General features: G+C 33.1%; 2 protein-coding genes across 2 annotated transcripts; both read left to right on the top strand.

Moving 5' to 3' along the window:
• The first annotated feature begins 1,227 nt into the window (after positions 1-1,227).
• LOC131957097 (E3 ubiquitin-protein ligase RNF216) lies at positions 1,228-11,948 on the top strand. The gene is made up of 12 exons (XM_059321829.1): positions 1,228-1,290; positions 5,143-5,329; positions 5,825-5,866; positions 7,126-7,263; positions 7,693-7,741; positions 8,124-8,223; positions 8,463-8,541; positions 9,111-9,208; positions 10,002-10,134; positions 10,220-10,309; positions 10,574-10,637; positions 10,998-11,948. The coding sequence occupies exons 3-12, from the start codon at positions 5,864-5,866 to the stop codon at positions 11,033-11,035; spliced, it is 792 nt and encodes a 263-aa protein (XP_059177812.1). The 5' UTR covers positions 1,228-1,290; positions 5,143-5,329; positions 5,825-5,863; the 3' UTR covers positions 11,036-11,948.
• A 2,291-nt stretch (positions 11,949-14,239) lies between these two features.
• Positions 14,240-23,999, top strand: LOC131956757 (E3 ubiquitin-protein ligase RNF216). Its single transcript, XM_059321371.1, has 14 exons — positions 14,240-14,281; positions 16,414-16,627; positions 16,912-17,014; positions 17,368-17,409; positions 17,549-17,682; positions 18,217-18,396; positions 19,021-19,069; positions 19,171-19,270; positions 19,584-19,662; positions 19,775-19,872; positions 21,050-21,182; positions 21,313-21,402; positions 21,684-21,747; positions 22,151-23,999. The coding sequence occupies exons 2-14, from the start codon at positions 16,520-16,522 to the stop codon at positions 22,783-22,785; spliced, it is 1,815 nt and encodes a 604-aa protein (XP_059177354.1). The 5' UTR covers positions 14,240-14,281; positions 16,414-16,519; the 3' UTR covers positions 22,786-23,999.
• The last annotated feature ends 231 nt before the right edge of the window (positions 24,000-24,230 follow it).

Genomic DNA, 24,230 nt, shown 5'->3' on the forward strand with positions numbered 1-24,230 from the left:
ATCAGATACATATTGCTGTAAAAAGACAACAAAGTAGGTAGGCCTTAGTAATTTATTAAAGCCTTCTACTACAATAATATCAACTACATGCTTGTATAAAGTTTTTACAATTTAATTTAAGTAGCAGATTCTAGATCTAAGTCTAGTCATACAATCTATTTCAATTTCAGAAAATATCGTTTGCTAAAAAATGATTAGATTATAGAGCGAGATTTTAGATCTTAGAGACAATTAAATGCTTTATTAGGCCTATTATGACTACTTTTGATTTATTATGGGTGTATTTTGAATCGAATGTAGATCTAAATTTTGTAATTAAATTTAAGTAAAGAAGTAGATTCTATATCTACCCAGCGGAGCCAGTCATCCTAAATCCAGAATCTAGATCTGTGGTCCGAATTTTGTTTACGCCATGTTTAGAGCTAGATTCTAGATCTAGATATTAAAACACTATTATTAGGCCTACTAATAACTATTAGATCTTATTATTCTTATTATTACTTTTGACTTTGTCTTTTACTATTAGTATTTGTGAAGGTCGAGCATATTTGTTTTATTAATAGATTCTAGTTATCTTTTATAATTAAAATGAAGTTAATTATTTTACCGTCCTTACATGAAACAAAGTATCGAGAACTGCATTGATCAGATTCGTCTACTTAAACTCTAAACGCAAACATTGTTACTAACAGTATTTTTATTTAGAAATTTCGGCCACATATTTATATTATCCACGAAACTGTCAATAACTGTATAAGGATCTTCAATTCCTAAGAGTTCAAGTTTTTTTTTACGTATTTTTCCTTTTCCGCGGCGCGATTCTTTACATACGGTGAACACGTCCAGCGCTGGCGAACAGCTGATTGTGTTTACGTCTGATGTACACCACTGTGGCGGCGGGCGTAGGTATCACGAACGGACGTGACGTCATATGAAAGGACTCTATAGTATACATGTCGCAAGTGTAAACGCGGTATTAGGTTATTGGTAGTTAACTAAAATACACACATAGCTTGCTAATGTCAATGCTAACCATATCCCTAAACCCAACCTTAATTTCTAACCATAAAACTAGTCGAGATTACAATACTATTTAGAATCTACAACTTAACTGCCTAGCTTTACCTAATACACCTATTTTTTGGAGAGTCCATTTTCGGACATAGGTATCATAGTTACTAAGATCTCTAGACTACTTCTATTCTCTGGTATAGAAGAGCTGGATTTTTAGTGCATTCTGGTCAGCCGGTTGTGTTTCCGAAAAAGTTTGTGCCACTAGCACATTTAATTGTAGGCCTAGGCTAGATCTAGATTCTAGATCTAGAAGACAATAGATTTGAATGAGTAGATCTAGATTCTAGTTCTAAATCTAATGTCATTATTCTTATAGTTTATTGTATTATATTTTAGGTAAAATCTTAGTTTAGCGTCGTAAATTCCAACGTAGCTAGTAATGTGCGATGAAGGTAACTAATGAATATTTCTTTCATTTGGCCATATTTATGTCATATTTTACATAACATAACAGATAATTGAACAACAAATCATAATCCAAGACCTAACCAGTCATAAATATCCTGGAATAAACTTTAAACTACCCCGTTCGAGACAACAATGAGTAAATACAAGCAGCGGCCATGTTTTAAAAACAATAAATTGTCTATTCGTATGTCTTTTGTGTTGATTTTGTGGTTTAATATGATTGTTTTGTATTGTTTTAATATATGCCGGGGGTCGTCCATAAATGACGTCACACTCGTAGGGGGGAGGGGGGTCCGTAATTTTGTGACGTTGTGTGATGAGGGGGAGGGGTTCAGATGGTGCGACGCGTCACACTTTTGCATTTTAAAAAAGCAATGTTACAAAACGAATTTTAGACGTTATTTTGCGTTTTAAAAAACTGTTTTAATACATTGCAATAACAATTGATTAAAATACTCTATTTTGACAGAGTTCAGACAAGATTTTGGAAAAATATAGCTGTTTAAAAAAAATTCAACTGCAATTTTGAGGGGGGGGGGGGTTGTAGGCTGAGGTGTGACGTCATTTTAGGGGGGGGGGGGGTCTGGCTTTTTGTGACGGAGGGGGGGGGGGGGTAAAAATCGTCAAAAAAAGCGTGACATCATTTATGGATGACCCCCTGTATAGTAATTTTTCTTTTTTTTAAAATATAGTTGACATGAATGACTAATAGACCTTATCAGACTTAATAGTGTGCATCCAAGACCACAACAATTGTTGGGAGGTCGAACTTTTGAACACTTTATTTGCAGTAAGCAAATCAATATTAGATCGCTCATAAATGACGTCGCTCTTAAGATAGTAATGACAGCGTGCATTATTACAGAGCAAACATATGAACATATTGTTTCAGATAGAAATTGTGATTTGTGGTGGGGAGAGGTTGAGTAGAACTCAGCGATGTGATTTTGGAGACGGGTCAGGTTTTTTTTCTCGTGAAAACGGGATGGTTGTGGGAGAAAGACCAGCTGTAGAAGTATGATGAGTCATTCATTGGTGATCCATTTTCTCAGTGGGGACGATAGAACTATTAAGAAGGGTCAAGAAATGTAAAAAGCTTGCCGAGTCGCATTTCTTGAACCCTACCTTTTTCATTCCCCCACTTAGCACATCGTCACCGAGTTAACGCTCGCGCGTGACGTCATGTAGCGGTACCGCCGACCGTTAAGCTAATTTTATAGAAAAAAAAAAACAAGCACTGCCTTTTTGACGCTTTTGCGACGTTTAGTTTGATTACATAAGTTGGTGTTCATTAAACAGCCCCTAACACATCTATCACTCGTCCATTTAAACGTACGTAGTTATTTCTGCAAGCTTGCTGTCTTGATACTTTCGGCCCTTTAAAAATGTATTAAGCTCACACCGTATAGAACTAGACTACCCATATTAAGCTCCAAAAGAAGCTTGGTGAAAACAGGATGGCCGTCCGATTTTGTAACTGCTCTGCGCTTTATAAAAACCACAATAAACGATAAGATGACACTTATATTAAAGTAAATTATAGTTCTGAATCTTGATACATTAAAAGTGATATTCGGAAATTAAGAGCCAGACAGTCAACATGATATTTCAATTTAAGTTTAAGTCCAAGAAAATAAATTTCCTCAAACGATGGAACATTACTAAATTTTCGCGCAGTTTAGCGAAATTGAATTTAAGTATTTACGTCATCTTACAAAGCGCGATAGCCTACTGGTGCTCTAACGCGGCCCATGCTAATGGCCGTATTCCTAACGCCCCGCATTAGATGCGGCTTATTCGTCGGCAGGCATTTGGCGGCAAGCCTTTTTGACGGGGATAATGTGTAGCGGCCGTTTTGCCAAATGTCTTAAACTAGCAGGCTTGCAACATTTGTGATGATTCGTTTTAAGCAAGGTATACGTATACTAATGCTTATTTATCGTTATTTTGATTGAACAAAGCATTATAGAGGTTCTCCATCAACCATCTAGGTATTTTTCCCCGTTCACCTCCTTTCATGAGACCGACACGTCATAAATTGCAAAGCCGCCTGAGTTGACGTCACAAATCTTCACTCACTCCCGTAGCAAATCATATGTGACATCATTTATGGGCAACCCCATATCACTCACTTGTGTACTTGATATTGACAATTTGACAACAAAGGATAACCAACATGTGTCTGGCAGGTGGAGACTTGCGATCGACCATAATGACAACACGCACTTAAGGGGTGGATTGGCTCATTGTTTTAGTTTTAGATTATGTTTTACGAGGGAAGCTGGTGGATAATACATTTTGTCTCTCTGTATATATAAATGATGACAAACATTTAATGTTGACAAAATTATGGTTAGAGATCTTAGATAAGGCAGAGTGAAGCGTATTTTTTTACATTATGACTTGTTGTGACATTGACGACAAAAATATGACGGAGGTTGGGGTTTAATTAAGGTAAAGAGAAGTAAAAAAATGTCATAAGTTAGAATTACTAATTGATGAAAAGAAAAACCTGAAATGAAAATAGTGAACATTCAAACAATAAGAAAAAACTCACAACTAATTAGTAATAGTAAGATCAAATAAACATTAGTAAAAAAAAACGTGATTTAATACATGGATACAAGTTGCATCTCACAATGCTTCTAGAATTAATAAAGTTGTTTGTTAGGAAATCCACATTAAAAAAAAAATGCTTTGTAATACGGACTACACAACAAGACGATCATATTTAAATACATTTTCATAAGAATAGAAATTAAAGGGAAGCTACTCTCAATAACATTTTCTTAAGATGGCTGCTGTTTTTAATAGCAAATTTACTATCTCGAACAGGGTTGATAAAAGTTAATTTCAGGATATTTAAATTGATTTAACCATAAATGGTGATCTATTATTCAATTATCTATAATATTTTATCAAAATATGCGAAAATATACTCATATTTAATGACATATTCATAAATTCACTCTCTCCCACATTACTAGTTTTGGCCGAATTTACGACGCTAAACTAAGATTTTACCATATTTTATATAGAATCAATAGATCTAGATTCTAGTCTAAAAGCAGAGGCGTAGCGACCCTTCCCGGCGCCCGGGGACAAACTTTTCGATTTGCAACCCCCCCCCCCCTCGAGCTTTCCATTTGCACCTCCCCCCCCCCTCAAACTTTCGATTTGCACCCCCCTCGAGATTTCCATTTACACCACCCTCAACCTTTCAATTTATCTTTCCAACCCATTTTGGCGCCCCCTAAGGTCGGCGCCCGGGGACATATGTCCCCCCCCCCCCCCCGCCCCCTCGCTACGCTACTGAGTCTAAGTCTATTGTATATTCTATAATATTCTATACTCCAAGAGTCAATACTCTCAAATTACTCTCATCAACTCATCAGTACTCTACTACTCAGTACTCATCACCCATCATAACCACTTATTTCACTTAATAATGTGACTTAACCAGTGTTTCTTCCAGACTTTCTTCTTGGGGGGGGGGGGGGGGGCACTTGAAATTTTCGGGGGACACACTGTTAAAAGTTAAAAGTATATATTATATATTTATTATTTTCTAGATCTATATAATATATAACATAAATTTTTATTTTTCTATTATTTTCTATCTAGATCTATATAGATTCTAAATTTTGTTTAAATTTTCAGATTCTTAATCCATAAAACCTTATGCCATATGTGGAACAGGAAAAACAGCAGCTACAAAAGACAAAAGAAAATACAGACTGTAGTTATATAATTATATAACTGTAGTTAGTAGTAGAATAGTAGATCTAGATCCTATTCTATTGTGAGCTGAGAAGTGTAAAAATAACTGATAATGGATTTTCCAAAAGTATGTAGATCTATCCACTTCTTCAATTAGTTTTGGATTGTTTTTCTACTGGCTCGACTAGTAACATAAGATGCATAACAAAATTACCAACAAAACTGCATCCCTAACTATTAACTTAACTAACTAAACTACTGTTGTTGTCTTTTGTCGTATAGCATCTGTAGATTAAGAGATAAAAATCTAGGCTGAAATATTTAAATTTTATCAATTTGATGGATATTTAAAAAACAAGTAGGAAATCACATATTTAAAAATCTAACTTATACTTTAATTTTACAAGGTTTTAGGGTTAAATCTCTATTTAATTAAGGGTAATAAAAAGTTGAGTCAGGTGCCCTACCAGTATTGTGACACAACTGAGCTAAATCACTATTCATAAGAATTTATTAAAGGTTTTAATATTTTTTGTATTTTCCAACAGCAAATAATTATTTCAATTGATGAATGCTTATTTATTTTCCATATTTATTTAGTGATATTAAATTGTAATTTTAGGTGCTGATAACAAGCCTCGTTTAGAACCTCTTTTGAAAAATGGTAATGATGTTTTTAAAGTTTTTCATACCAATCATCTTTGTAAGATTGGTCGACATAATATATCATTTATTATTTTCATTCTGTACTAAATCAATTAGTGATCAAATCTTGGTATTATGAAATAAGACAATACTATTTATTTACAATCTTACCTAAGATTTACTGTTTTAATTAAAGTTAAAAGAAAATTGCTTGTTTGAAATCTTTTGCCAGAGGCATCAAAATTTATTTTGTTTCTTGTTGTCATAAAACAGTTTGTTAAAAAAAAAATTTTGTGATAAATGTTTATGGGTATTGTGGCTTTAGAAATGTGGAAACAAAATTTTCAATAAATGTTAAGTTTACTTCTTACTCTTAGTGCACCATTTAAAATTTTTACTAGCTGCAAAGCCTATCAGTATCAGGCACACAAAAATATTAGATTTGATAGATTTTCCTCTTGTCTCTCACATTAAATGAACTAATTTTTGTCCCATTTGAGTAAGCCCACCATAACGGTACTATTAATAACCCTTTAATAGATATTAATAGCTTCACATACATGAATTCCCACCACCCCATTTTTAACTGACCACTTATCCTACTATGTCCAATCACCTATACATAGTTACAATTATTCCTAATTAGTATTTTGCTGTTTTCCAACTAATTGAATATTGAAATAAACCTATTAATATAAGAAACTAATAATTAGAAAGAAATTCATCTTTATTAAATTATGCTATACAACCAATTCAACTATACAGGAAATATTTTATAATAAATTAATACAAATGGTAAAATATGAACAAATTGTTTTTTCCCCGTTCCTGGTAATTCTTATTAGTTAATGTTAGGTATTTCTACAAAAATACTGACACATACTGACATGCTAATCATTATTTATATATCAGCACACAAGTGTAGCATTTGAAATCTATAGTTTAATAATGGAAAATTCTACTAAAAAATATAAATAACCCATTCTAATTTTAAAAGTTAATAGAATTATTAATCTTATTTCAATGAAATTATTAAAAATGCTCTAGGATTATCTAAATGGAGTAGTTTCCCTGCTTGTATAATGTTACAAACAAAGGTAGCCAATTATATACTCAGATAGACTACCTTATTCACAGCTGGGATTTTATTAATTATCATTTATTTGTTGAAGATTCTCAGACGGTTTGTTTTATCTTGCTTTTGACTTGGACTGTTTTAAACACTTCTCCAGTCTTTTTAGGACAATAGAAATGTGGGCTTTTATATTTACCAAACAGGAGAAACAAACAATAGAATGTGTATGCTGCTTTGGGTATTGTGAGTTTGAAACTATGGCTCAGTGTATGGAAGGCCATTTGGTTTGTGTTGACTGTCTTAATTCATATGCAAAAGAAATGGTTTTTGGAACTGGACAGGTTTGATTTTAATTAAATCTTCTTGATATTTGTTAAAATTTTATTAGTTTTGTTGAACAGATCGGCAATTTTCAATTAAGAATATGCACATTTCATGTCCAAAATTTACTTTGAGTATTAAATCTAATTTTTTAAAGTAATTTTTCTGTCATGTTGTCATTAGCTTATTGATTTATTCATTAAAATTCTTATGCTGTAAGAGGTGTTTTCATGCTAAATTTCGTTAAAGCATATAGCTATCTATATCTGTCATTAAAAGACAATTATCTGGCAGATCTAATATTACAATTTATTGTTACAAATACACTGCAGAACTTTATATTTCCATAGTGTTTACATTTTATGAATAATAACTATTAATGTTTAGTGACAGATAAAACTAGTAAACTGGTTTTAACATATATACTATTGGTCTGTTCTTTGTTTTAGGCCAAGTTGAACTGCCTGTCATTTGATTGCCTGGCAATCTATCCAGAAAGTAGGTTGTTGAGATAAGTTGAAATGCTTTGAGTATCTCAAAATTTATTTTTATGTTGTTAGATGTAAAAAAAAAAATTCTTTAAACCACATGATCTTTTCCTGTTTTTGCCCAAGAGACATGAGGCAGATGAAGTAGAGTTCATGTGTTTCAGTGACCTTGACATACAAGGGGATAGTGTAGTCAGCACTGCCAAGCAGCCATTGACTTAAGTCATGTACCCATCATAACTGAGTTGACTCAGGGGTATCCTACAGACTCAAGCACAGGATCCAACAGTTGTTTAGCAGTTGTAAGCTCTACCACTCAACCACACCATCCTATATTACTTTAAATAGTTGTCTTTTATTTTGCTTGTAACAATGCATTCATTCCCTTTCAGGTGAATTAAATAGGTGTCTTGCACCTATGACAAGGTGGAGATTGGAAGAGAGATCATTGGAGGAAAACTTAACCACCGCTAACTTGAATAATTTGGTTAGGTACTGGTATTTATTATTTTTTTAAAATGTCACTTTTCTATTTTTCATGTTTGAAATTGCTAATTGAATATATGAAAACTTGTACCATTTTCATATTGCATGTTTGATATGTGGATTTTAACAAATACAGTTGTAAGCTTGAGTCAGGTACCCCTCAGAGCTGGCTTTGCTCTTATAGCTGAGTGAAATGGGATAGCACTTTGTGGGAATATTTCATAACTTAGAAATTTGCCTTTCAGATGTCCTCAGTGTCATTTTGCAGCCATTTTATCTCCTCCAATTAAAGTCTTTAAGTGCCTGAGGGATGATTGTCAAATGGTGAGATCTAGTCTTTTTTTAAAAATGAATTTAGTAATAATACACTTCCATGTTTTAAGAAATATAAAGCTTTGTTAATCCTGCATTCAAATATATAAATTAAAAAAAAATTTAATACTTCTGCAATAAGCAGAAATAGGAGATAATAACTGAACAAATAACAATGCCACATACAACTTCAGAAAATATATTTTAAACATTTCCTTCCACTCAGAAAATATGTTAAAACGGTCAATCAAATTATTATTTAATTTATTATTAAATTCATAAAAATTCATTAAAATAGTGTCATGAAAGATTTATGCTTTAAAAAAAAATTAGTTTCCTCTACGTTCTAAATTTTAGTATTTGATAAGCATTCAATTCTGAAAGAACAAATGACTAAGCAAATTATTAGCATTGCATAATAAGCTTCACTTACACGATACATGTATTAAAGCAAGTTTTGAGGGAACTAATATGTATTATTTATGGACATCTAAAGTGGGTAGGCCCTATCTAGATGCTGTTTTCTTACTTCAAATAGAAATGCTGTTAGATACAAACAAGTTAACAAAAAATATTCACAGGTCATTTGTAGAGACTGTGGTGTTGACTGGAGAGAACACAAAGGGTTAACATGTGCACAAGTTGAGAGGAAGGATGAAACAGCTCTCAGAAAAGAATAGTAAGTTTTTTTTAAGACTAAAAGGTTTCCTTTGCCTTGAAAATCAAATAAAGTATATAGTGCAATTTTGTTAAACTTCCTTACTGACTAATCAGTGTATGACAATTCCTTACATTAAATAATACATTAATCAAAATTTATAGCAAAAAGTTTAAATACTAATTTTATAACTATTTTCATGGACATGTTTGTTATTGAAGACACTACTCAATTTTATTTACAAGCATCAGAGTTTTTAAAAATTGCAAAGTTTAGTGCTTGTTAATGTTAGTTTTTCTTATAGAAACCTACATGGGGGAGTAAGGGTTCTTGTTAGAGGGTTAATGTCTAGAGGGATTATAATCAGGAAGCTGTACAGTACCATTGACTTCTGAATAATACTAAAGATATCAATATCATCTACCTTCTGCTATTACAGGTCAGATGCTGGTTAATTGAGTACAAACATTGTAGGAATCTAGTTAATATGGCCTACTATTTAACATGCCCTTGAAGCATCCATTCATTAAGTCCATGATGAAGGGGGAGGTTTACATACAAAATTCATCCTCATTATGCTTAATACCATAAATGACAAATATCGGCTACAAAGCCATGGGTTAAGGCTCATCTAAAGTCAATCCCAAACAATAATATTGCTTGCTTATTGTGTGATAAATATATTTACATTTAGTTAATACTCAGAATTGATCATACCAATTACTAGATACTAGCATCTGCAATAAAAAAAAAATTATACATTATTCTGAAACTTTTATAGTAAGTTCCTGAAGTTCATTGTACTTTTCTTTAGTGAGGAGAAAATGACAAAAGCCAAAGTTCGTAATTGTATATCCTGTAAAGCTGAATTCATGAAAGACACAGGCTGTAACAAGATGACTTGCCGTTGTGGTACTACAATGTGTTACATTTGTAGAAAGCCCATAGTAAGTTCTTTACATTATTTTGTGAGCATTTTAAACAATGAATATAAAAAGTCTATATGCAATAATTGTGGTGACTCCCGAACAGATTGATTATGATCACTTTTGTCGTCATCCACGTGATCCTGGTCACCCCTGTGCAGAATGCAATGCTTGCTCCTTGTGGACTAATCCAGAAGTGAGAAGCTAAAACAATTTGTTTAATATTTAATTAATTTCAATCAATTATATTTTTAAAAAAATATTTACTACAAAAAATTCATATAGTCTGCTGCAGGGTGTATGTATGATCTAGTGTAAAGTTTCATTGTTGGTTGGGGTTAGTAAGGGTAACTAGGAATGTTGTTACATTTTCTAATATTTTTTTGTAGCTTTTAAACACTGACATCCCTTTTGATTGATGTATGCAATACTTTAATATTGCTTCTCTTTATATCTTCAGGAAGATGATGAAAGGGCTGTTGCTGAGATAAGAAAAGAAGCCAATGAGAGAAGAAAAGCTCTAGGTATGTACTTGAAGTAAGCCTGTTACAGACTAGATAGAAAGTGTATCTCGTTAAAGAAATACAAGATGCTTGTTCGGAATGACCAATCAAAAGCAATCTTCACTGTTACTAATATTACTTATTCGTCTTTCCATTTTTATTGTACATGATTTAGAAGACCTTTTTGTTTAGAACATTTTAAAAGATACTTCTGATGGAGCAGAATTTATGTCTGTGATAAGATTACTGTTAAACTTTTGAAATAATTTCTAGAAAAGAAACTTTATTCCCAGTTGTTTTAATTATTTTTTTTGCATATTTTTATTTTTCAAGTAAGGTGTTTATTAACATTAAACTATATTTTATACGCTTTTTAAAAAGGATTTCTTGAAGATAAAATAATTGGAGCATCAGATTGATGAGACAATAAATACTAGGAATAAAAATAAACATCACCTGGACCTACCAGATCCTGGAACTGGCCAGTCTATTGGCTAGGACATTTGACATCAGTGCTGTTTCCCAATGCACATATTATATAACATCAAGGAATTGGTAGTTTAATATCTGTAATTTTGTGTTATGTGAGGGTGGTGGTATAGATCATTATGTTCCACTACCTTTGATATTGTTATTTTGTTTTGCTATTAGGAAGGTGTTTTGAGTAAGTTGACACATCTGACTCACACATTTGTTATCATTTTGTTTTTAAGAAGTACAGTTCAACCAGTTTTTTAGCTAACTAGCAACATTTTCTAAGATGTTAATTTTTATATCTTGCCCCAGACGGGTTTTAGCTCTATCCTACTGAAGTAATAACAATCAGCAGTTGCTGTTTTAGCAAAAATGCTTTTCACAGAAGTTTGTATTACAGGGTCTAAATGTTACATGAGAGAACTATTGTATATGTTGTATAGGGTTACACATGTGGTTTAAAATTATCTACTGCAAGAGCCCATTCTGTAAATGTGAAAAGGTTGTGTTACTTGGGGTCAGAGTACATTTGTTGTTATATTTGATTTCAAATGTTGATAATATATTAGACCTAATGTATAAGATGTTAAACATAAGGTTAAACATAAGGTGTATGACTAAGTCAGTTATGATAGCAAGAGTGGATTACAGTCAATGTGGCCCCAATATTTGTGCAGGCAGGGATATTTTGTGTGTTTTTATTTATTGAAAGTATGTTTATATACCTATAATAATTAGTATAAATAGGCCCCTAAATGTTTATATATTTATTTTAAAACGTCTAAAAATAATTATTTTGTTAAATTTATAATATATATGTCTACACATTTATAAATAAAATTAAAATTTAAGCTTGTTTGTGTCCTGGTGAATTAAGTTATTTTACACCTCCACTTTGCTTGACATCTAAGGATGTTACAATCTGACACATACAATATGCCCGTTTGTGAGCTGACTTACCAAGACATAGGTCTGATGAAGTTCATCAAAATTTTTGAAGAAGCTTCTGTTGTTACATGACAATGGCAAATATTTGGCTGAAACAGGTGGTGTTTGTTAAATAATGTGGCTAGTTTTTATTATGAAAAAAGTCACAGAAAAACAGACAAAAAATGTTTTTAAAAATAGTTTCATTACTTGTTGAAAATTGTGGGTGGGTGGTTTTAATATGGGTAGTGTTTTTTTATAACATATTTATAAACCGTAAAAGCTCGGTTTTAATAATAATCAGACTTTGATCTTCACAAAAAGTAATAATTGTGTTACAAAATTATTTGAATACCTGGTAGAAAAATTAATTATATAAGAAATTCAGCCACATTGTTGTGTTTTTTGCAGGTCATAAAGGTAAGCTGTAAAGGTGAAAAAAATATTGTTGAGGACAAAAAATAATAACTATGACTATGTCTTCTTCCCATTTCCCACTGATTCAAATTTTGTATTTTAAAAACATGCTGAAAACTGAGTTGGTTGAAACATTCTACTTAATTATATTCTATAACAGATTAAAACCTACAAACTTCATTTTGTAGACTAATTTAAATAGTTTTACGTGGTTTACCAAACTAATGTAACTTTCCCATAGTTACATACTACTGCATTTTCATTGTACAAGATCTTTTTTGAAACAAAAAAGACTTTCTAACTACCAGAGTAGAAGAGAACATCTTTTGTTCATCTGTTACATTTGGTGATGCGAGCAGTAAAACCAAACAAGAGTATTCTTTAACGGCACTCGCATTGTTTACTGTGTCACCTGGTGAGGGTAACCTAATCCTTCCTGACACGCGCAGCCTAGACCTACCTGACGAGGGCACCCTACCCTAAGCCTACCTGACACGGGCAACCTAGACCTACCTGACGAGGGCACCCTACCCTAAGCCTACCTGACACGGGCAACCTAGACCTACCTGACGAGGGCACCCTACCCTAAGCCTACCTGACACGGGCAACCTAGACCTACCTGACGAGGGCACCGTAAGCCTAACTGACACGGGCAGCCTAGACCTACCTGACGAGGGCAACCTAAGCCTAACTGATGAGCGTACAAGACCGACGGTGATATCGTGTGTGAGGACCCGTGCTTGTCGGACGTGCACAAGAGCAATTGGAAGCATCGGCAGAACAAAGTGACTGTGGTTCATCGTTCTCAAATGTGACATTTTTATTTTGGAGCTATTTCATCAACCGTGGAGTACCAACCAGAGACGTAGCGAGGGTAGTTCGGGGGATACGGACCGCCCGCACCTGGTGACACCATTGGGGGGGGGGGTGACACCCAGGCAAAAAAACATCGCAAAATGTACAGAAGGAAAATGCTTTTTGCCAGTTCCATTAATGGTTAATTAAAGTTAGTCTTGTAATTACAAATCGACAATTATTACAACGTGTTACCTATAGACTCAATCTATAGAGAAAACAATTCTACACCCAACTGTATTACAGTGGCGTAGCTAGGTCGGGTGTCACCCGGTGCGGCACTTAATGGTGTCACCCCCACAGAGGTGTAGCGACCTTTCCTGGGGACAAACTTTCAATTTTCGATTTACACCCCCCCTCAAACGTTCGATTTGCACCCCCCCCCCCCCTCAAACTTTCGATTTGTACCTCTTAAAACACTATTTAACACTCGAATTAATCACTAAATATTAATTAAGTGGAATTATCATTTTTCTCTATATATTTTGCTATTTTTTGCCTTGGTGTCACCCCCCCCCCCCAAATGGTGTCACCCGGTGCGGTCCGCACCACCGCCCCCCCCCCCCTCGCTACGCCTCTGCTGTATTATTAACAGACTGTAGATAAACATCGTTACTATTAAGTCTCCAGTGATTAAAGTTTATACACATACATACGCTTGAAGTTTTTTTTTTTGGGGGGGGGGGCGGTCAACATTTTTCGGGGGGGGGGAGGTGGCGGACACTAGTAAAAGTGTATGATTACTCCTGCCCCCCCCCCCCCCCCCCCCCCCCCCCCCGAAGAGATGCCTGAAGAAACTCTGGCGACGTATATGATGGGCTAGTAATTAAATTAATTTCGTTTCCATTTCGGCGAAAGGAGACTGACAATTCGGCCAATCGGTGTGAGCCAATGGTTGTTTCCGTTTCTAGTAAAGAGCGGGGTTTCCAGTGCATGATGGTTAATTTAAGTGACCATTCAAAAAGTTGTTACTGAAAACAGAGTTGTAAAATGTAAACACACGTCTGAGACTGATAAATTTTAAGTTTGTTTTGTTTAAATTGTGTGTGTTAACTTAAAATCTAAGATAACTAGAATCAAGTGTTTAACGACCGGTAATCTATCGTTTTAGGTAGCCTATGTAAAATCGGCCAAGACTAGAGTACTAGAGTCTAGATCTAGATCTAGTAATGTGAAAAAAAGGTGACTCATTACATTGAATTAAAATTTTAGGATGTAGGCCGTTCGGTTCACAGTTTCTGGTTTTGTTTGTTTATAATTTAGATAGATTTAGATCTAGCCTAAAGATATGTTAACTCACGGTGCAAGCTCTCAAAGCAATTTACTAACATAACATGGCTGTGTGGTAGGGGGATAAAACCAATGATTTTGAAGCTATCGTCAATGACAATTTTATTACTATTAGAATATTAGTAATCGGAATTACTATACGCCATACGCCTACATGTGTTTGAACTTAAAATCAAATAACTTCTAAACTACGATTCTAATGTTAATCAGCTTATGATTAAAGTGGCTATTGTAGTATTTCTCGCTATCCCGGAGGCGTGGCTGGTTGCTAACAACAATATGGCGTACAGACCTGATGCATGACTTCCGACGATTTTTCGTCTTAGTTCCAGAGACCTTTTTAGAATTACTTTTAAAAATGTTTATCATGAGTAAGATGGCTGGTTTTCACGTTATGAAAACTTGCTATAGATAGCCTGGCTAAATATGCCAGAAAAGCATTTTAAAATTTGCTTTGGAGAATGATGGCTAAATTTTAAAGTCTGTGTCATTAACATTGATAGAACTTTTCAAATATCAGCCTGGAGAGTACAAAATGAATTGGAGGTTGTAGAACTATTAGGGTTATCAGTCTATGAAAAAATAAATCAAATATTGCTGGCACTTTTAAAAATAAGAGACGACTTCTGAATGACAACCAAATTGTCTAACCGGATTTGTTGTTTTCCTTAGCATCAGAATAAAAATGGTTGTCATGGAGAAGTGTGTCGTGTATGGCAGTGAGTGCCAATAAATATTAAATTAAGTAGGCCTAATTTAGTTTAAAACAAACTAAAAACTTCAAAATTAGTGCCTAATGGATTAAATATGGATGTCTATCATTCAGTGGTCATGTTTAAATTGAAAATTGGGTAAATTTAGATTTAGTAAGAAAATCTAGGCTATCCGAATAGCCCCAGCTGCTATAAGGGAAATGGCGAGGCGGTAAACTGCGAGAAGAAAATGCGAGACATATCTGCGAAATCACGGGTAAACAACAAAAGAGTTTGCGAAAAAAAATGTTTTTGTTTTGTTTGTTTTTTTTTAGTTATAAACTAAAGAAGCTGATATATCATGAACGTTGTGTTGTTCTTTTTTTAAAAATTTGATACACATTTTTCACAAATCATTTTGCAGGCTACCGATTAAATCGGATAAATAAAATTGGTATAAATTTAAAGGTAGGCCTAAATAAATATAGTTTTTAATTTTAAAAGTCATCATGAACAATAATGAAGTTTAAAATCTTAGGCGAGACCCTAAATTATAGTTAGAGATTGACTCTACAGATGGCCGCTGTTTAGATAGCAAATCTTGCTCGCAAACACTGTTGTTTAAAGTTGATTTCTGGCCTATATTGATATATTTAGCCATCGCTTTTGGTTTAATATTCAGTTATGTATTATATTTGACACAAATATATCACAATATGCTTGTATTAAAACCATAAGAATGAGGCACCTTTTTTCACATTACTAGCTTTGGCCAATTTTACGCACCTAAAATGATAGATTACCTAGATTTTGATTACCCAAATGTTCAGCTATACTTTTTAATTAGGACTACTCTACACTATTTCTTAAGGAATCCATGTATAGATCTAGATTTCTAGATTATTAACAGATCTAGAATTCTAGACCCTATATAATAATTTGTTTAGAATCTAGTAGATCTAGATATTAACCCCTTCTGACATGGTGGTTCATTTTTGTACACATTAGTTTTGACAAAATTTGGACGCTGTGTTGAGTTGACCCTTTTGAGTTAAATATAAAAACTCAAAACAATATAATATAAACAATCTAATGTAAATTAATTAAGGCCTATCTTTTTAATATTTATTTTTTATTTTCAGATTTGAACAAAAAAAAAAGCCAAGGGATTATCTGATTTTTTTCCGCCTTTTTCATTTTTTACAAGTAATTTAACAGATTGTGAACCAAATCTTTGGTCTAGCAATCATGAACGACAAAGAAAATTGGCCTGTAAACTTTTATAACAGACCTTTAATTAAGCCAGCATATTCTTCAGAAATTTGTAAAAGGCAGCTGATGATGGATTTTCCAAAAGTAATAGCACTTAATATTTTTAAGCCTAAATTATCTTAAAAATTGATTGATTTATGGCATCACTTTTTCTTTTCTCATATTACAGATAATAATACTTTACACAATAAACTATAGGCTTGGCCTATTGGAATTATTATATATTAAAGCCTATTCGATATGCATAATATTTATCAACAGAATGCTAAAAAAAAATTTTAAAATATTATAAGGCCTACAGATGAAGATTTTTAATTAAAAAGTTAAAAGATTATATGGTTATATCACATGATTTACCTGTTCCACAGATATATGTTCATGATATCATAGCAATAGCAAGTTTCCATCAGTGGCAATATGCTAAAACTCACAAGTCCTTATCCTCTATTATGGTTGAATTTGAAAACCAAGGTAGGATTTATCAGTTACATTTTGGTCTACATTTAAGATTTAACAGAATTGTAATCATGATTAAAACATTCTTTTTATGATGAATAGGCCTAAATTTTTTTAAAAATTTACATGTGTTAGTGCTAATTTAGTGTATACCCTTCTATTTCATTATTTAATTTTAAAAAAGTTCATGAATGACATGGGTTATATTGTCTAATGGACGCCTGCTAAAAATGTCATTGACAGAATATGACTCTTGGGAAATAAATAGTCGATAGTCTCATTTTTATATACATACACATACAAATTCCCTTACTTTCTCAGGTCAAAATGACATCTAAAATATAAGCCTAAAATTTTATCATTTTTAGGTTCTGATAGCAAGAAACCAGTAGACATGCTGTTAGAAAACGGTATTTTCACTTTTTAAAATATATATTTCAAAATGTCTATTTTTTTCTCATCCATTGTTACCATTTGTGTCACAATTTTTGTTTAACATTGTTGTAATATAGATGATAAAATAGAGAATAAACTTTTCAATACTCTTAGATGATGGAGTAGGCACAATGTTTACTGTGAGAAAAATGGTTAGTTTGAGATCTTTTGGCAAAAGGCTACCAGTCTTGCCTGCTGACCTGCAATCAGAAATTGATTTTGTAAAAAGCAGTAAAAAGAATAGTGTGGTAAGTGTTGTTTGATAATATTTTAATAATAAAAATAAAACTAATATTTCACAATAGGGAGTGAGTTCACAGAAAAAAAGGCAGAGTTTAGTTTTCATTAGGGGATTCAGGGTTCAGGTGGTAGTATGCTCAACTGCTAGTCAGAAAGAGCTCAGATTAGTTAGTAGAATATCACTGTATTCACCCACCTCTGATGGGTATCTGACTTACGATAGGGAGAGTACTTATGGAATATTGCCGACCAGACTCTCCCTTCATATCGTGAAATCAAAGAAACAAAATGAAATCTACTATATCTGCCCTATGACTGAAGGGTCCAACAGTATATCTTAACAAATGTATGTTTAAAATATTCCTACAATCAAATACTTATATGTTCATTAGGCTACATTTTTATTATTTTCTTTAAAAATACCCACCTTCAAATGTACTACTGAATATTATATAATGTTTGCAAGTTTTAAAATAGTGAACAGTTTCATTGTTCATCTTTAGTTTTCCTGTACCTTAATTAACATCTTTTTTTCCCACTAGAGTGAAGATATTTCATTTATTTTGGAACCAAACAGCTTCCCAGAGAAACAAACAATAGAATGTGTATGCTGCTTTGGAGATTGTGAATTTGAAAAAATGGCTCAATGTATGGAATGCCATTTGGTTTGTGTAGGCTGTCTTAATGCATATGCAAAAGAAATTGTTTTTGGAACTGGAAAGGTTTGATTTTAACTTTTCTTAATAATGCTTGATATTTGTTCAATATTTTTATAATTTTTAACAACATTCTTGAAAAGATAAAACAATCTTTTGTAACTCTTTTCTTCTTCTTCTTCGTTCTTAATTATTAGTGTGGAAGGGGATCGAGATTTATCTGCCAGTGGGTTTGAACTCGAGACTTATTTCGAATTTATCAACCATGAGCTTTTTGCAGACTCGACCACGCCTCCAACACAATTAAGCGTTATGTGTCAACTGGTTATGCGCCATTGAGGCCATTGACTCCGATTTCAGCCTGCTTTTCTTTTTGGATTTGCTTCCATAGCCTTTGTCCAACCAAGAACAAACTACAAGGCAGCAGTTGTTTAATTTTGGAGTTGTCTCTCCTAGAAGAGTGGCTGTCCCCAGCTAACGAGCCTCATCTGCCCGAGGGTTCGAACTCGAGACTTTTCGGTATAGCAACCATGAGCTTTACCGACTCGACCACGCCGACCCCTCTTTTGTAACAAAAGATAGTTTTTTCCTTACCTTAACAGTCAGTTAAATTTTTTACATATAAAAATTATTGTAATATCACCTAATAAAATTACCTGATAAACCTTTAGTCAATAATTTTTGTTTTAGGTACAGCTGAACTGCATGGCATTTGATTGTCAGACAACATATCCAGAAAGTAGGTTAAGTTATTTAAATACTAGTGATCTACTTCATAAAGAAAATTATTGTTTGTGATATTTTTTCACTTTATTACTTAAAGCGAGTTCTCTTATTTAGGTGAATTAAGAAGATGTCTTGAACCAAAGACTTGGAATAAATTGGAAGAAAGATCATTGGAGGAAAACCTGAACATGGCTGACATGAATGATTTGGTCAGGTAATGTTTGCTTAGGAACACACTTTTCTAAAAAATGTATCCAATTTATATACATTATGTCTCTATCTATATATATAGATATAGATAGATCTGATATTTTGTTTTTCCTCTACCTCAATAAAGTTCCATACATGGAGTTTAAATAATAAAAATACAGGTTTAGAGAGCTAAATTATATGGCTTTTTTAAAAAAAAATATAAAGGTCTTGTCACCATCACCTCCCCCTTTTAAGACATTTAACGAGCACAGGTGGATAAACTAAAAATTTGTATAGTGCATACATCACAAATTAGATATATTTCTATCTTCCAGATGTCCACAGTGTGATTTTGCAGCCATTTTATCTCCTTCAATTAAAATGTTCAAGTGCCTCAGGGAGGATTGTCAAAAGGTGATGGTCTATTTGAGATTTTTCAATGTATTTAGCTGCGATCTTAGATCTCTTTATGTAAACCTAATTTTGAAATGATTTATTGAAACAAATAAATAAAATCCACCCACAGGCAGTTTGTAGAAACTGTGGTGTAGACTGGAAAGAACATGAAGGGTTAACATGTGCAGAAATTGAAAAGAAGGATGAAACAGCTCTCAGGAAAGAGTAGTAAGTTATTAGCTAAAAGATGAAAATAATTTGAAAAACTGAGTCTTCTGATGTTCCCACTCAAATTCCAAAAGTACTTAGGCAGTCATCCATTAATGTTGATATTGTGAAGGGAGGTTGGACTTCAGTTAAATGGGGGGGGGGGGGGGGGGAAGAGAAGAGTAGTTTTGTTCATGTAGATTTTAATCACATTAAATTTTACTTAAATTATTAAAATATTAGCATTACAATATACAAAATGCTCTATAAATGTATTTGATTTTATAAAAAAAAAAGATATACTGAAAGTAACTGCTGTGAGGACTTAAATATTTTTTGGGAGAAAGGGGGTGAGGCTTAATTTGCTGTTCTAAAATTTCAAGGGAAATAAATCTAAATTTATAAGTCCATATTGTAGAAAAATAATTTTTTTTGCCGAATGAAATACAATCAGTACTTTAAAGAATATAGAATCTATTAAAATTTGACAGTATGTAGTTTTGTCTAAACTTTTTATTGAACTAATATTATTAAAAAAATGTATATATATAGTAGCAGTTAGAAGATTCTATTAAATAAAATACTATACATCCATAACTGTATTTGTAGTTTAGCCTGTTTTAAATTTTTTATAGGAGACCTTGCTAGAAAAATAATTCAAATTACATTTCTCTACATATCTTTCCTTGGTAATCTTTTACAATTTAAATGTCCTTTGATTTGTTCATTAAAGTGCATTTTAAAATTAATTTAACTGCCTACAGCCTATGTGTAAAATAGTCCGGCATTTCATTCAAGTCAGTATCATACTATGAAATAACTGGGTTTTTTGTTTTGTTTACATAAATATTTAAAACACAACAAAGTACTAACAAAATTAAATTTAAGTGAGAAAAGTCTAGCGGTAGAGAGCTGGACTCCTAACTCGTATGTCTCGAGTTCGAATCCGGGTTCGAGGCAGTAGACCGTCCCTGAGTCCACCCAACTCTGATGGGTACCTAACTCAAGTTAGGGAAAGTAAGGGCGGCTGGTCATAGTGCTGACCACTCTATCTCTTCATATGCCGAGGTCACAGAAACAAGTGAACTCTACTTCACTTGCCCTATAGACCGTAAGGTTTCGAAAGGGAACTTATTAAATCATCCATGTTAAAAAACATTTTAAAAAGCCAAAACTCATAAAAGTACATTGTTTCCAGTGAAGAGAAAATGACAAAAGCTAAAGTTCGCAATTGTAGTTCCTGTAAAGCTCAATTCATGAAAGACCAAGGCTGTAACAAGATGACTTGCCGTTGTGGTATAACAATGTGTTACATTTGTAGAGAGTCCAAAGTAAGTTTTTTGTAAATAATTGCATGGGATAAGCTTATTTTAACAATAAGTTAGCGAATAAGACTTCACGTTTCAATATAGTAATAGACTTCTAGTTATAATTTTTGTACTTGTGATGTCTCCTGATCAGATTGATTATAAGCATTTCTGTGGTCACCCACGCGATCCTGGACAACCTTGCAGATTGTGCAAAGCCTGCTCTTTATGGACTAATCCAGAAGTGAGTTGAAAAATGGTTAATTCTTTTTAAACCAATGATATGTCCATTTTTAAATACTAAAATATTCTAAATGTTAATTTTATCACTTGATGTTGTGGAAAATTCTGCAGCCATCAAGGTTGCATAAAATAAGTCTGATTTAGTATAAGCTTTACAATTTTGTTAGCTAACATAATTGGGGATTTTGTATAATTTTTGGCATTTTATGCAGAGTTTAAATATTGACCTTGATAGTGTGAGGTTTTATTGTAATTTATGGTTTTATATTCCATTACTTTCAGGAAGATGATGAAAGGGCTGTGGCTGAAATAAGAAAAGAAGCCAATGAGAAAAGGAAAGCTCTAGGTATGTAGTAAAAAAAAAAGAATGGCAAGTTAAGACTAGAGTAGTAGAGAAGTAAATCTGGCAAGTTACAGGTTAGAGTAGTAGGTAACTAAATCTGGCAAGTTTTATTTTGACCTCTACAAAAAAATTAAATACTCCTCCCTGCCCACATGATGGGCACATCAAAGATTATGGTAATTTCAAAACTTATTTCCAGTATATCAATCAAATGTGTTAATTTAATTTGCAACACACTTATTGTTGCCATATTTTGTCATGATGGGCATTTTTGACCTGACACAAATAATAATCCACAAGTGATCTCCCCTCCTAAAATTGATAATGAAATTAAATTTTTGTATCAGCTTGCTTTGTGTTAAAAATTACCTTTTTTGCTTTATTATACTATTTCCTTTTTGCCAAGGTTTTGTTGAAGATAAAATAATCGGAGCACCAGTTACTCCTAAAAGACCACTTGTGGAAAAGAATAAACAAGCACCAAGGCTACCAAACCAACCTCCAGCACCTAGGCTACCAAACCAACCCCCAGCACCTAGGCTACCAAACCAACCTCCTGCACCAAGGCTACCAAACCAACCCCCAGCACCTAGGCTACCAAACCAACCTCCAGCACCTAGGCTACCAAACCAACCTCCAGCACCTAGGCTACCAAACCAACCCCCAGCACCTAGGCTACCAAACCAACCGCCAGCACCTAGGCTACGAAACCAACCCCCAGCACCAAGGCTACCAAACCTGCCTCAAGCACATGAAGCACACAGGGCAGGTAACATAAACAGGAATGTTTACCAGCCACCAGGATATTTCAACAGAGGTCAAAACGTCATGCAAGGCTTAAATGGGTATATCATGGATCCCCTTCCTCCGGTGAATGGGCTATTTAATATTTTTAACAACTTTCCGGCCTTTGACCCAACGAGACCACCTCCAGCACACATGAATCATCACCAATGGGAGCCACATTTTAATTTTGCTGAGAGGTGGCAGAACCAAAGGTATGATAACTTCTATGAAGACAATGATTATATTTATTTTTGATTCTTATGCATTTATAGAGCTTACTTATTTTCAAACTTAAAACAAATCAAAACCCTGACTTTATGTATTATGTTTATTATTTTAGATTTTTATTTAAGTCGTGTTATTTTGATTAACAAATTATACTTAGATTTTAGACAAACCTATGACTGACAAAATTGTTGAACCTTGTTTCTGATGTTTTACATGTTACTATTTCAAGTCTTTCAGTCCTAGTTGTACAGAAGTATTCATTCACTTCCTTCTGCGTTATCTAAATTATGTAATTACCTGTCAATAGAAAATGCAGTCTTTCATCTTTAGGACTTGAATATGTCTCACATAACTCCTACTACTACATTGTGTACATTTATTTTTATAATCAACTGTTTATTACATTGTTTCAAATTGATGTTTACTACTTAGACATCTGCCTTATATGTACTGTAACATAAGATGTATCACACTTAAAGGTAGATCTGCTCCCTACATAGTCAACTAATCCAGTTTTTTATATTTATGTACTTGATTTCTTAAAATAAGTTTTTTACATATTCATTTTTGTATGCCTACATTTCACTGCCCTATCCAAGTATTAATAGCTGCAAATATTGATTCAAGGATACACTTTTTTAGGTCTAGAAGTTTTTACCCACTCTTTCTATCATTTGGTCTTGTTACGTTACTTAAAAACATGTGCCTTGAAGTAAAGAGCTTTGTTATTGTTAATTTAAGGATTGAATCTTGTTGACATGTAACCCATTATGAAAAATAGAAAATATTTTTACTTATACTATAAATAATACAAAACTAAAGCAATTTTATATATAAACTCTTTATGATAGTTCCATTCAGCCTGAAGATTTCTGGTTAGTGTTAAGATGTCAGTTTGGTAGATGTTGAGTTTTAACTATGGAGTAGACTTCAGGAAATCTGTTATTGCACTATAATTGTACTTAAATCATTTATAGTTTTAAGATCAATCATATATGAATCAATGCTGGCTGTTTATTATAACTTGTATGCCAATTATCTGATGTAACATTTCATAATTGAAGTTAATCAACAACTGGTAGAGCTCAGCTCAATGTTAAAACTTTATTAAATCACAGATGCTTGTACCAAAAATATGTATTTGTTGTTTTCCTATTTTAATTTTATAAAACCACTGTTTTCTATCAATTGAACTAGGTTTATGAAAATAAAAAATATGCAACCTATGGTTGCTTTTTTCTTCTGCTCATCCAGTCTTGTTCTTCATTTTAGTTGAAACATTGATAATTTTACCATAAATGTTTTAAATTAAATTTTGGATGAAATGTGAAGTAAATTTTTATCCTTGTTTATTGGACTACTAGCCGTCCCTGGCTTCTGTGAAAAACCAATCTGTAAAGGACTATGACTTTTTTTTTTTATTAAGCAGCATATATATGGCATTGCTTGGGTTTAGGAAATATTTTACACAA

The sequence above is a fragment of the Physella acuta genome, unplaced genomic scaffold (assembly GCF_028476545.2).
Source record: "Physella acuta isolate Inbredline_101_S28 unplaced genomic scaffold, ASM2847654v3 ptg000008l, whole genome shotgun sequence".
Classification (NCBI taxonomy): domain Eukaryota; kingdom Metazoa; phylum Mollusca; class Gastropoda; family Physidae; genus Physella; species Physella acuta.